This window comes from Lipotes vexillifer, unplaced genomic scaffold (assembly GCF_000442215.2).
Source record: "Lipotes vexillifer unplaced genomic scaffold, Lipotes_vexillifer_v1.1 scaffold162, whole genome shotgun sequence".
Taxonomy (NCBI): Eukaryota; Metazoa; Chordata; class Mammalia; order Artiodactyla; family Lipotidae; genus Lipotes; species Lipotes vexillifer.
Window position 1 is genome coordinate 263,201 of NW_006779114.1, and position 15,295 is coordinate 278,495.

Sequence of the window (15,295 nt, forward strand, 5' to 3'; positions counted from 1 at the left end):
CCTTGCCAGCACTTGTCATTTCCCGTCTTCTGTATAATAGCCATTCTGACAGGTGTGAGGTGATATCTTATAGTGGTTTTGATTTGCATTTCTCTGATGATTAGTGATGTTAAGAACCTTTTCATGTATCTGTTGACCATTTGTATGTCTTTGAAAAAAATGTCTCCTCAAGTCTTCTGCTCAGGTTTTGAATGAGAGTCTTTGGTTTTTGCTATTATGTGAATTCCTTGAATATTTTATTTTATTTTGGTTTTTAAAATTTATTTATTTATTTATGGCTGCGTTTGGTGTTCGTTGCTGCGTGCGGGCTTTTCTCTAGTTGTGGTGAGCGGGGGCTACTCTTCGTTGCGGTGCACAGGCTTCTCATTGCGGTGGCTTCTCTTGTTGCAGAGTACGGGCTCTAGGCACGTGGGCTTCAGTAGTTGTGGCACTCAGGCTCAGTAGCTGTGGCTTGTGGGCTCTAGAGTGCAGGCTCAGTAGTTGTGGCGCATGGGCTTAGTTGCTCCACAGTATGTGGGATCTTCCCTGACCAGTGCTTCAACCTGTGTCCCCTGCATTGGCAGGCGGATTCTTAACCAATGCGCCACCAGGGAAGCCCCCTTGAATATTTTAGAACTTACCAGATATGTGGTTTGCAAATATTTTCTCCCATTCAGTAGGTTTCCTTTTTATTTTGTCGATGGTTTCCTTTTCTGTGCAGGAGGTTTTTAGTTTGATGTAGTCCCACTTGTTTGTTTTTGATTTTGTTGCCTTTGCTTTTGGTGTCACACACAAAAAATCATTGCCAAGAGCAGTGTCAACACTTCATCTTGGCCAGGGGGCCCAGATTACAGTTAAGTCCCCTGCATACAAACGAGTTCCGTTCCGAGAGCGCGTTCATAAGTCCAATTTGTAAGTGCAACAAAGTTAGCCTAGGTACCCAACCAACACAATTGGCTATATAGTACTGTACTGTAATAGGTTTATAATACTTTTCACACAAATAATACGTAAAAAACGAACACAAAAAATAAAGAAAACATTTTAAATCTTACAGTACAGTGCCTTGAAGAGTACAGTAGTATAGTACAAGAAGAGTATAGTACAAGAAGTACAAGAAGAGTTACTGACTGGAGGAGGGAGAGGAGGTGGGAGATGGTAGAGCTGCACGATTGTCAGCAGTGGGAGACGTAGGGCAAGCTGCAGTTTCACTCACGCCTGACGTTGATGGCACAGGTTCTGGTTCCTTATTGGATTCAACTCTCTCTACCCTCTTGAAAAAACAATCCAGTGATGTCTGGGTAGTAGCTTTTTTTTTCTCATCATAGATGACATGGTAGCACTGGATTGCATTCTGAACAGCTGCTGCAATCTTTGAGTACCGTTCTACGTTAGGGTCCTATGCCTGAAAAACGTATCAGTGCCTCCTCAAATAAAGAAAATCCCCTTGCTATTTCCTGCCTCGTGAATCTCTTCGGTTCTTCAGTTACTTCTTCTTCCTCTTGTCTCTTTTGATCCTTTCTCTGGGCCTCCAATTCCATCAGATCTTCATTAGTAAGCTCCTCGTGTTGTACAGCAAAAGGTTCAATGAAGTCGTCCTCTTGCAGATCTAGCTTGAAATAACGATACTGTACAGTATTACTGTACTCTATACAATACTGTACAGTAAAGTACACAAAAGCACAACCACTTGTAGAGGATGCATGCATATGACAATGTACGCCAGACACATGAACTAACTTACGTGATTGGATACGCGAATGCACGTTCACATCTTTGAAAGCTCGCACCTTGAAGATTTGTGTGTAGGGAACTTACTGTATTGGGAGCCAGTAATTTAGAAGCTGCCTACCACACCTAATGTCAAACTTCACTAGTATGTAATTTCAAGTACAAAGGTAATCACGCGGTATAGGTGAAGGCAGGAAGAGGTCTGGGACCTCCATTACAGCTCCACAGGTGCATTCTTGCCACATCAGGGTGTGCTGTGGCCCAGATTAACCTCAGAGTCTCTAAGCGATATATGAGGTTTATCATTTACACAGATGGGCCACTGGTATAGTTACAGAGCTGATCCCAGAGACCTACTCCTTAAATGCATAGACTGTAAACAAACCTGGTACATCATCTTAGTATCTCATAGATGAGGACTCTCATGCTAGCAGATCTACCATGTTTGTTTCCCAGGAGGCTTGTCATTGGTATGTTTACGAGGAGGTCTGACTACATCACTTGTTTTTTTGGCCAGGGTAGCTTCTTCCCTGCCCCCTTCTGCACCTCCACAGTGAATGATGGGTTGTGGCTTAGCCATTCACTTCCTAACACATAGCTGGGTGAATATGAATGAACTCATTTAGCCTTTATAATAACCTTATGAGAGAGGTCTTCTTATTAAAAAACTGTTTCTCAGAGATTGTGAGGTAAAATGTGTCTAAGATCACTCAGGAAGTACCATGGCTGGGGTTTATACTTGGGTCTTTCTGACTCTACAGCTCATGTTCTTGTCAGTGTGCCCCAAACTAGCCATTTTCATTTAATTAAGTCTAGTGGCCGTTGCTTACATGCAGGGCTTCTAGAATGTATGAAAGGCAGGTACTTGGAGAAGGAAAGTAGATATTTCTATTTAAGTTTGCTGCCATTCATGGTCATGAGGATAAACTAAAAATATATGCATTTTCCTTCTTTATTTGGACTGTGAGAGACAGATATCCCATAGTTGATCAAACACTGTCCTTAAAAGTCAAGAAGTTTAGGTTTGGACATGGCTCTGTCACCTGATGGCTGTGTTCCCTTTGAACTTGTGTTCTTAACCTCTTTAAGCCTCAGTTTCTTCTCTTGTAAAATGGGATTGATCATATCTCTCAGGTTCCTAAAAGTATAATTTTAGGTAGGATCAATACCAGTTTTCTATAGGTTTTCTTTTTATTTTTAATCTATTAAAACTTTAGTCTTTTTCAAAAAAAAATTCTTTTCTGAGGACAGAGCTGACAGAGTTTAATGATTTCTACCCTTACCCTGTGAACTTCATAGATCCTTATACTACTCAGTTTGCTAGAAGCTTTCCATGCAATGCATGTTAGCCAGCTTGGTTTCTTTCCAGTTATTTTATGGTGAACCTCATTTGTCAAACTGTTGAGCCTATGTGGTATACCTGTTTGTATTTCTAAGATCTTAGGCTGCAGATGACTTCATCTTTCCTGGAATATTTCCCAGTCTGTCTTTTTCTTTTTTAAATCTAGTGTAGTATCTTTAGATCCTGGAATAAGCTGTGCTTTGTACCACGTTGTGCAGGAGGAGCAGAACAATTGGACTCTGATTCTTATGGCTGTCTGTCTGCCTCTGTATGGCTGACTGCACTGTCCTCCCACAGTGATAGGAACTCTTGGGGCTGGTTGCCACAGGTAAGGCTAAGGCATAGGGAGAATAGAAGCAGACACAGGGCGGGGACAAAAGAGAGAAGGGCTGTGGAATAGCAGAGTGTGACCAACAGTTGTCTCCATTTCTCCACCTCTTGATCATACTTGTATTGTGAACAATAACTAGTATATTAATACAGTCACAGGTGTAGAATTAAGGTTCTAAAGGGACCTAGATCGTCTCACTCAAACTGTATAATTTATAAATAAGAAAATGCAATATATAGTGATAAAATGACTCATTATCCAAGGTTATAAAACTAATGAATAGTAGAACTGGGACTTGAAATCAGTTCTGTTGATTCCAAATCCAGTATTTCATCTGCTAGTGCAACTTCTAGTGGTTTGTTTGCATTTTTTCACCCACCAAATATTTAGTCATCAGCTTTTAGGTACATACGATATATGTTAGGTCTGAAAGTCAAATTCATACATGTTAATTTAATGGTCAAGATAAGAGAATACACTAATATTGGTAGTACTAGGCTGTGTTAAACAAGGTAAGAGTTAGATGTAGAGTTTTAAAGCTTATAAAGTTTTTACTAACTTGTGTTTTATTACAAAAGAAATGCTTATTTATTATACAAATTTGAGACAATAGGCAAAACAGTTAAACCACCCAAATTCTACCACCTAGAAAAATTTCTTTTTCGTGTATGTTTGTATATATATATTTTTAAATTACAAAAGTCGAATCATTCTAAACATTCTTTTATAACCTGATTGATAACCTGGAGAACCAGGCTGGGAGAACGCAGAGTGGCAGTTGTGAACACTGTCAGATCCTGCTGCAGCAGTTGTTGAAGGTAGGAGTGAGCAAGGTTTAAGGGCCATTTAAAGGCTCAACTAGAATGGAGTTTGTGTTGAGGAATCTGAATTGGAGGATTAATGGTTCTTGGGTAGAAGGCAAACTATTGCCAGAGTGGCAAGGCCTTTTTCCCTTCCTCTGGCCATATTGTTTCAAGGTTATTTCATTGGAAGAATTACCATTGGGATCCAAGAGTCAGTGGTCTCGATCTCCTAATTTAGCTAGAGATACAAGTGAGCTGTAGGGTGTAGAAGTAAGTTCCCTGATATCAGACAGTTATGGTCAATCTATTGAGGATCCTTCTTTCCGGACAGAATCCTGGTGTAGTTGAAAAGGAGTATGGAATTGAAAGTGTAGTCATCAGCTCATTATGTAGTCATCAGCTGATTATTTATTTATTTAGGCCAATTTCTTGGCGTTTCCGGAACTTTTTTATTTGCTTCCTCTATTGGTTGCTTGCTTTTAAGATTGGCAAATTAATGTAAAATGAAGCTTATCATAAATTCTGAAGAGTTACATAAATGTAACTGATGGTATTAACACTGATGGTAAAAATGAGACTTTTTGTTTTGTTTCAGATGCAGGGCTTTTTTTTTTTTTGATGCCTACAGACTTTCTTAAAATAATCTGTCTAAATATATAGAACTTTAAAATGTAGGTCTTATGAAGAACATTTATTTCTCTATGCATATATTTAGCCTTGGGTCTTGGATATTGCTTTGGAAATATAAAAGCTAGCTCATGGGTAAATAGATTATTCTTGTAAGCATTTTTTAAAAAGGGAGGCAAATGTACTTATGCTGTTTTAAAAGTGCTTTTCTTTTTGAAATAAAAGCTTACTGGAAAATTTTGGGTGTTGGTATGTGGGAGATAATTTGTGCTTTACATTGTTTCTGGGAAAAGATGTGTGATGTAAAATAGGTAAAATAACCAGTGATGATCTTTATTAAAAGATGCTTGCTTTGTGGGATTTGACTTTGGACATGTTTTTCCATTTTCCTTTGGGAATCTTTTTCTTCTAAATTTCAGTGTTGCAGTCTGTCTTAACCTTAGCCTTTTATGTGTATATTCTGTTAGGTATATTCTGTTAAAGGTTTGAATATGGCCCCTTTGTGACTTTACTCGTGACTTATCCTCCTAGATTATCCCTGGATACATGAATGGGTAGATAAGATAGATGTAGATGGTTAGGCTTATTTTTGCTTATGAGTCAGTCTGAAGATTGAGAACGTCATTGGATTCCTTTTTGATATCCTAGAGATTTCTCTTTACCCCTTTGCTACAGCTCTGGCCTAAGTGGACTTTGGAAGCCTTTTTATTTTCTTTCTCCATCTCTGAATTTGGATGTAGAATGTTAAAAGCGTTTGTTATCCTTCAACCCACTCATCTCCCTTATTCCTAATTGTTTTTCTTTGTGCCACATGAAATAAGCTTTTTTACTTATGAAGGTAACTGATTTTACTTCAAGAGCCAGGCTGCTTTGAGGGTATTTGGTAAGTGCATACATAGTGAGTCAGTATTAACTGATCTGTGTCCTCTTTGACCTTCACCCTGTCCTTGGTAAAATTTTAGAATTTCAGTAGTTGTGATGTCTCTCAGATATCTTGTTTGTTCAGGTACCTCACTACTTCAAAGACTAATAATTTCTGCTCACAGTTTAGTCCAACAGTGCTTAGGGGAAATGCTTTAAATTCATATTTCTTCATAGTAAATTAAGATGAAACATTTGAATCATACTAGTCTGTATTAAAATACAGTGAAGAAGTTTTTCAGTTGTGAAACAGATTCTTTGTAAAAGGAGTAAATGTATGCTTAATTACTCTCATCTCCCTGTTTAATACACAAGCATTTAGAAAACATGGAATAAACAAACAAGCACGAAGTAGACAAAACTACCCACTGGACTCTCTCAAATGCTGTTTTCCCCCTGGAAAACTTGACTCTCCCCTAACAGTTGACTAATTCCTAATTGTTCTTTAAATCTCAGCTCTAAGATGTCATTTTCTCAGGGCATTTTTTTTTTTTTTTTAAACTCCTAGAGCACATTGTGTAGAGCTCTGTGTTATGTGTTCTTGTAGCTTCCCATATGTCTACTGTAGCAGTCATATCACTTTGTTGTTATTACGGGTTTTATGTCTATCCCTAATAGTCTGTAAGCTCTTGTGACAGCCAGAACTGTATCTGTTTTATCACTCTATTTCAGTGCCTGGTATATAGTAGCCCCTTAATTTTTTTAAATTTATGAATTAACTTTAACCTTTTAATACTTTTGATGTTTTATTTCATACTTTTCTATGTGTCTGGGTACACATAAAAATATATAAACACACATACTTTTGTAATGGTATTACACTGAAGTTTTTTTACCCTTTTGTGTAGGAATAGAATTTTGAAATCAACATGTGAGGTAAAAATTGCTCTTCAGTCTTTGGATTGACAATAAGTCAACAAAGTCAGTTTCCCTCCAGTGTACAGTGATAAAGGTCTGCTTATATACAGTGGTAGTTGGTCTCTCTACAGACTTATCCAAGGTCCTCTAAAACCAGACTCTCATGTACCTTCCGGCAATCTTTCCTACTGTGCACTTACATACACTGGCTTCGGTTGAATTTCTCCTATCTTTAGTTTACTCTGTGTTTGTCTTGTATTTTCTGGTTCCTGCTCCTTTGTTCATGCCATTTTTCCTCTTTGGAATACCTTAGCTTTTCCCTTTCTATCCATTTTTAAGGCCCACCTCAAATTCCATCTGCTGTGACATGTTTCACTTTTTCTCTGGCTAACCCTTAGTGTCCTCCTTTCACTTCTGAGTTCATGGCGCTTTATTGCCAGTGGTTATCCTTTGGCACTTGGTGATTTACCATTTTGGGACTGTTTTTTGAGTCTCTTGCTTTTGTGTGAGTTTGTCTTTTCTGGTAACCATATTGTTGGATCACTAAAGGCAGGGATATTCATCTTCTATTTATTTGTGTTCTTCACAATTTATACCTGGCACAAAGTTTCTCAGTAAATAGTTTATTTGGTTAACTATAAAAATTTATTTGCCCCTCATATTTATAGCATGAACCTGAAGAGAATGCTTTGTCTTTAAGAAATTTCTACAAACACCTGATTCTATTCTGTCTTACTGCTTTCACGTAATATCTAAGGTGTCCAGGAAATCTGTATATAAGTAGCACAAGAAGCTTAAGTGACTATGGGGTGCCTTATGGCCCACTTACATAGAAATTTTTGATGGTGCACCTATATACTAGGTGAAGGAAGAGAAATCATGGATTAGAGGTAGTAAGTTTTCCAGCGGAGCAGAGATCCATTCCTTATAACTGATGCCTCTGAACTCTGAACCATGTTATTCCTAAGGTAGAAGAAAAATTTCCAGGAAGATAATTAGATTTCCTTAATGTATTGGGAGCCATGTTTATTAAATGATTAATTTTATTACATTAGTCTTGTGACTTGAATGAGAAATTGTCTCCTTGCTATAGGTAAACCGTTATTTAAGAAATTCTTCTTAATTGATTTGTTTCTTCTACTGTGGTATAGCCTAAAAATCAATGGGAATTGTAACTAGTGATGAATTTTGAAAAAGGTGTTCAAGAGCCCTAGTTTTCTGTTGTCACAGATGTTAAAAAAAATGGTATTCCTCATATTTACTAATTTGGTGAACTTGCTTTCTTGTTACCTGTTCATCATACTGTTAAAATGTAAAGTGCAGATTGCATTAATGTGGAAGGGATTTTGTTTGTTTTTTGTTTAGGTACAAAGAGGATGGTGAAGCTTTATTAATTTTGCTTCCCTCAGAAGAAAAAGGGATGGTGCAGCAGCTTCTTCAGAAGAAAGTGCCTGTGAAGGAAATCAAGTAAGAACTATTTGCCATCTTGATATTATTGTTAGAAGAATGAAGGCATGAAATTATTATGCCTAATTATGTATACCTAATTCCCTCCTCCCTCTCAGCTTTTCTGCTGTATGATTTTGGACTTTTTTGTTTGCTTTGTTTTTAACAACTTTTTTAGAAGACTGTCATCGGAGAAAACAAGATGAAAAAGAGACCTTGTTAGCATCAGGAGGCATTGATGGTTGAAAGAATTAAACCTCTTAGATGAACTTATTTTTGGGGTTGTCTGTCTATTTCAGAGGATTGTCCTCTCCTGTCATTGAAGTTATTTAGACTGTCAGCAGAATTGATTGTAGTCTCACTTATATTGGGGCCCTTGAAACACCCTGCTTTCATTTGGAGGAAAGTAACTTGGGAGGGTGGTTAGATGTGGTGGAGGAGTGGATAAGAGTTTAGATGAAACAAGATTGGGTGTGAGTTGATAATTGTTGAGGCTGAGTGAAAGTTTTCTACCTTTGTATATTTTGATATTTTCTGTAATTAAAAAAAGTAAAAAACACCTCATCTGCCACCACCTATTACCACTCCAGCTTTTCAGGAGCAAAATTGTTCAGTCTAAAATCAGGGAAACAAGTGGAATTTCCTTTGTGAAACCTAGAATAGATGCTTGTAAGAATGACATTCTTTCCTGTAATTTTCATTCTAAACCCGGGAAGATTTAAGTAACCATTCTATTATGTTATGCCTGATTTCTAGATAAGGAAAACAATATTTATATCCTTGACTACTTGTTTATTATTTGACTTTTGTTTTATGGTATTTGAATGAAAACGGAAATCGTATAAAAATGACGTTTGCTTTCATTTATTTCAGTTCATTGATGATCCACCTCCCACAAGAGGCTACTTTCTATCCTTAAAGACTTAAGAAGTGAACATTGCTAATTGTGGTGTTAACCTAATCTTTCACTCACTCAGTATGGGTTGTTTAGAGAAAATGTCAATTTTACATTTCTTTTTTCTGCATTATTCAAAATATGCAGAGTCAAATTTCTGTCTAGTGTAATTTCAGTCTAATCTGGGTCATAGATGAGAAATAATGTTAAAGATTTTAAAAATACTGAGGAAAATAGAAAATGCTGTGTACTGTTTTCAGTTTCTAAAATTGAGATGTCTTAGTTTAATCTTTATCTTTTTGTTACAAAAGAATCAATCCAGAAAAACTTACAGACATTCAGAAAAAATTGGAATCACTTTTAGCTCAAGATCAAGATTTAAAAGAAAGAGCTCAAAGGGTAAGTCATTTTTGAATTTGATACCTTCAGTGGAATAGAGCATATAATAAAGTTATGTTGTATCATTTTCTACTACTTCTAGGTTGCATAGTTATGCTTCAGATATTCAGGTAGTATAAAGTTCAGGTAAGTTTAACCTATTCTTTAACTTTGAAAAAATTATGTATTTCTTTCTTTTTTTAAAAAAATTTTTGGCTGCACCGCGTGGCATGTGGGATCTTGGTTCCCCAACCAGGGATTGAACCCGTATCCCTTGCAGTGGAAGTGTGGAGTCTTAACCACTGGACCACCAGGGAAGTCCTAAAAGTATACATTTCTTATAGTAACTTGGAAAGATGTCTATTATTTGTCCATAGTCTTGTCAGACATATGGAGAATACTCAGTGATATTTAAGTGCACAATGGCTGGATTTCTAATATACTTGATAAGGTTATCAACTTTTGATTTCTTCAGTAAAGTTATTATTAACTTCTGACTGTACTTTCTTGACTGTAAAATTAATATATTAGGTTAAATTTCTAGAAAGCATAGCACTCTTGCTAAATTCTCTTTAGGAATGAGATTTTAATCTATAAGTATGACAGTGTTCCCAAACTGCTTTTTTTGGATTTAGAAATCCTCTTGATTAGCAAATACACAAAGAATTGTCACTTTTAGTTATACTTATTTTTTAGTTCTTAGAGTACCCAGCAGTAGATTCATTAGAAAAGGAAAATGTGAAATTATTTTGCGTTGTGCTTACAGCTGTCCAGTCTTTGAATTGACAAATATTTGAGTCCCTGTTATGAAGTTCTTCATTTTCAGCACTCGTTTACTTATATTTTAGTTACGAGATCTACATAGGATATCTACATCTGCATCTCCGATAACTCAACAATGAGTTAAAGAGTAGGGATTCAGAGATTGGAGGAAGAAAATAAAGAGGAGGCAATGGGAAGGGCATCCTCAGTAGACAGAGGAGCCTGAGCAGAAAGTCAGTAGTCAGTCTTTTGTGTGATGGTTTTGAAACTGGATATTCTAAGCAAAGAAGTTTTATTTAAAGAGAAGATCTTATGTTTAAAAAATTAACTTAGGTTATATTTTATCAAATTATTGTCACTGTGTTTAAAATACCAACATTAATGATGAAAGCTAAAATTCAGATGTTTAGTATGTGCTAGGCACTTAGCTGCAGCATGACCCTATTACTTGACAGTTTGGTTTTTTTTTTTTTTTTTACATGACAGTTTGATATGCATTGTGTTATTTAACCTTGCCAACAACCTGTGAGGTAGGTGATATTGATTTGATTTTATAGATGGGAAAGTAGGAGCTGAGGAAATTAAAAATTGTCCAGGGTGATGTAGCTATTAAGTGGCAGACCTAAGATTTAAATCCAGGTCTTTCTTCAGAACTTCCATGGTACATCAGGAGAAGTTCCAGAGTATAAGAGAACCAAATAATGAACTGTGCGTAGTTAAACTTCTGTAAGCTCACTTCACCTGAAATCTAATGAAAAGGGTCTTTAAACGGATTTTTTTTTCTTAGTTTTTTGGGCATATATTTAGGCATGGAAACATTTGTGTGCATGTTTTGCCTAGCAGACATACTTTAAGCTAGGAGTTAAATCTTTTAGAAGCTTTGGAAGTAGTATGCACATTTGAAAATAATATACATGAATTCTGATGTCATGACTTTGTGCATACTTAGGTCATTCTATTATGAATCAGGACATATGAAACACTGGAAGGATGTCGTTTCACTGGTTTCTGCGTATAACAAATGAGCCTTCCAGAATAAGATTATAGAAAAGCACATTGAAATAAATGGTGTGATTTACTGGGTGTCACGCATGGTTTAGCAGAACGGCTAACTGTTGTCAGCTGCAGCAAGCTATCTAATTTCATAGAAGCGATTTTCTAGCTTTTATTATAATCTGGATAGAACAAAAACAAGCAACCAGGATGATTTCTGTGGACGATTGTAGGGGGAAAAATTATCCTTGAATTATTCATTTTAATGCCTGTGGAGACAGGGAAAATGGTTTGAAGATTAGTGTAAATGGTTTGAAGAAAGGATTAGTGTAAAGTTAGAGAAAATGTGAAGTTTAGGAAATATAGAAATGGGAATTAAATATACTTTACAAAAATTAATTTTAAAATAAAAAAATAAAACTCCTGCTTACATATGTTTCACCATCTTTGCTGCCTGTTTATTTTACAGACTGACAGAGGATCCAGGACCATGTTTACTTTTTAGTTTGTAATAGCTCTTGGTATAAAGATAGTTTACTTTCTTTTTTTTTTAGCACAAACAGAAGAAAAATATTACAAGTTAATGACAGATTACTTGAAATTATAATGACAGCTAATTACTTGAAATTATAATAAAAAAGAAAAAGCTTTAGGAATAAACTTTTCCTGTTATGATTTTATTAAGCTTAATATAAGTACAGTAAAATTTTATTTTGTTGTAGTAGTCAAAGGATGTTTTCAAGTAATAATTATTACTTATAACTGGTATTCATTGGTACTTAATGTATTCCAGAAGAAATGCTGAGTATTCTACATGCATTTTTCTCATTTAATTCTCACAACACTCTAAGTAGAAGGTACTGTTATATTATGTTTGATAGATGAGGAAACTGACAGAGAAATGAGAAACTTGCTCAGCTAGTAAGATGTGGAGCTCAGATTTCAACTGTATTATTCCAAAGCCTGTGTTTTTCCCTATTAATGCACCTGAATGATATTAACTTCTAGAATAACTTTTTGAGAAGGTTATGTTTTATGTTGAGTTGGCTTGATGAAACCAAATTTAAAGTCTTTCCTAATATTACAATTCGAAAAAGGTAGGTTTTTTTGTTTTTGTGGGATGACATCTACTCAGCTGTTTTTGAGGTTTTTCACTACTGTTGAATTTATCCCTTTAATTTTTTTATCTCAGTTAAAATTCATTTTCCATTTCTGACTAGTATATATCTTACACTTCAACCTTTTATGTTTACAGTGTTTTGTCTCTTACATACGTTCAGTGTATCTGATGAAGGATAAGGAAATATTTGATGTGAGCAAGTTACCTATACCTGAATATGCCCTGTAAGTATTCATATTATAGTTTTGTTTGTGAATCCTTAAAGTTAGAGGGAATTTGTTTGAAACCTGGTTTTGAGAGTCTTAGTTTAAACCACTGTGCCTTACCTTAAAAGAATCTGTTGAAGATTTGCAGAGAAAAAGATTATATAAACTGTAGAAAACTTGTTGAGCTTTCAGTTCAGTCAGGAATTTCAGTCAGGAAGAAGTTTCTTACTTGTAAGTATGAATTCCTGAAAGTTGCACTGGCAGTTTCCTGTAGTTTGGGCTTAAAGGAGATGGAGAGCAATTGACAAGCATTCTTTGAAATCTTTAAATGTAGCCCTCTTGTTTTCTAAAAAGCTGGCTTGGTTTACTGTAGTTCTTTTTATGCTTTGGATGCAAGTCTCTTTGTCAGTTCTTCCCTTCTTTTAGATTGGTTTCCCATGCTGCTTATTGCCTGGATATTCTTTGTGTCTTGATGTTTCTTACATGTGCTCAAGGTTACCATGGCAAAATGTCTCTCTTTAGTAATTGTGGTTACTATTATGAAAACGGAACTCTTGGTCTTGTTTTGGCTTAGTAGTTGAAGGATTTTTTTTCCTAATCTTTTCAGGTATAAAGAAGGAGCATCTGTTTTTCAATGGGGTCCCATCTGTGGGAAAAGCATTGACAAAATCCTATAGAAGCACCCTTAAGGTTACTCATACTTTGAATGTCAGATTGAAATCTCCTAGTCTGTGATGAAATATGTACTTTCAAAGCAAGGTCTGTGTATTTGGCCTGCTTTCCAGGAATTTGAGTACCTTTACCTTTGAGTCTAATAAAAACTTGTATCGGAGTGAGCTGCTGTTTTCCATTCTTCATTTTAGATTGCAAGTTCATTATAACAGGTTTGTCAGTTGTAACATTTTAGAGCCATTTAATTTGCTAGATAACAAAGTAAGGTCACTGACTTTTTGTTTAGATAATGGATGGAAAATCACATGCCATGAATAACATGTTTTTGTTTGCTTATCTCTTTACGAATTTTAAAATTTCTGAATATGATTCATGGTTTAGGTTATTAGCTGATTTTTATGCTTCATGAAATTCTATCCTGGTTTCCTGGTTTTTTCATTGACATAGCTGAGATATTAGCAAACAGGAGAGGCACAGGTCTTTTAATGCTGCAGGGCCATATTTAGAGGACATTTTGTTGCCACAGATGGCAGTAAATCTCATCTGTTTACAGTTGAAGACCTTTGCTTTTTGTTGGTGATGCTTAGGGAAGCAGAAAGTTAAATTCTGAGCCTAAATTACTGGTACAGTTTAACTTGGTGTTTTCATTTAATTTTTGTGGATTTTAGATGTATAATTTCCTTGATCTATAATTTCCTTTAGAAGCCTTTGATACCTAAAACAGTGCTATGTATGTAGTATAAAATAAAGGTTTAAAAAACTATTTTACTGAAGAAATATGTTTTATTTATTTATTTATATTAGTAAAATACTTTTGAATATTAAAGAAATATGTTTTAAATACCTAATATATCTAGTTCATTGAGTTAGGCATTAAAATTATAGATGTGGGGCTTCCCTGGTGGCGCAGTGGTTGAGAGTCCGCCTGCCGATGCAGGGGACACGGGTTCATACCCCAGCCTGGGAAGATCCCACATGCCGCGAAGCGGCTAGGCCTGTGAGCCATGGCCGCTGAGCCTGCGCGTCCGGAGCCTGTGCTCCTCAACGGGAGAGGCCACAACAGTGAGAGTCCCGCGTACTGCAAAAAAAAAAAAAAAAAAATTATAGATGTATGGTTATGTATTTCTACCTTAAAGGAGGTCCAAGTTTAGTAGCAGAGAAAGACATGTAAATGTAACTGTAATACATTGAGAGAAATGCTCTGATGCGTATTGAGTTTGTGATCCTAACTGTATCCCCTATAACAGTAATAATGACAAGTGCTCAGTAGTGGCTGCCTGTGTGTTAGGCACTATTTTAGATGCATTGCTCTGTGAACTCATTTTTATAATGACCCTATAATGTAGGTAACTCTTGTCATGCCATTTTGCAAATGAGAGAACTGAGGTATAGAGAGGTTTAATAATGTCCTTTGATCATATAGCTAATAGGTGACAGAGCCAGGATTTTAACCTCAACAGTTCTATTTATGAATCCAGGTTTTACAACCACACCTCTTAGTTTCTGTGAATTGTGTCTTATAGGAAAAAGGCAGTCGGTCCATTTTCTAATGTTAGCTTTTTATTATAGCAGGCCTTGCTTTAAGAGTTTCTTTTCAATCCATCTGTGGGAACTTAGAAGCTAGGAAAGACCTGACCATAAAGTAAATCTTGATCTTAGAAGGAGAAAATAAGATTTTTTTTTCTTTTTTGGTCTCAAGTTTAAAAATCCATTTTTATAGAAGTGATTGTGCCACATTATGTGTGTTAGAAGGGAGGATGATAATACTTGAGTTTATTCATTGCAGAGAACTGTGTTTTGTTCTTTCATGGTCATGTCTTTTCCAGCTTTAGTATTTATATTTTACAAAGTATTTTCATATAGTTAGTACATCAGATATTTATAACAGCTATGAGATAGGCCTGGTAGGTATTGTTATCTCACATTTGAGAAAACTGACGCTGAGAGAGTTATACTGGAAATAGGCAGATTTAGTAGTTGAACTGTTCCCTTGCTTCTGGTCTCATGCTCTTTATTTTGTTAACTGTGTTACCATCTTAATGGAAAATGGGGTGTCTCCAATATTTTCTGACAGGTATTCATTATCTTTTAGATCACCTAACGTGTCAAGATTGAGTTGTATCTCAGAGGAACATTTTCTTAAAAAAAAAATTTCCAAAAATCTCAACTCCTGAGAAACCATTTCATAATAAACTCATAAACACACCATCAATGTGCTGAGATAACTGTTT

The 15,295-nt window shown here is 35.8% G+C and overlaps 1 protein-coding gene across 2 annotated transcripts in view; it reads left to right on the forward strand.

Moving 5' to 3' along the window:
- Positions 1–15,295, forward strand: part of DDX10 (DEAD-box helicase 10) — a 286,645-nt gene that overhangs the window by 39,791 nt on the left and 231,559 nt on the right. For both annotated transcript variants that reach the window (XR_456974.1, XM_007452471.1), the window contains exons 10-12: positions 7,958–8,059; positions 9,245–9,332; positions 12,322–12,410. Coding sequence is in view for 1 of the 2 variants with exons in the window: in XM_007452471.1 (XP_007452533.1) it covers positions 7,958–8,059; positions 9,245–9,332; positions 12,322–12,410 (279 nt within the window). In the remaining variant the exon portion in view is untranslated. The remainder of the gene's footprint in view (positions 1–7,957; positions 8,060–9,244; positions 9,333–12,321; positions 12,411–15,295) is intronic.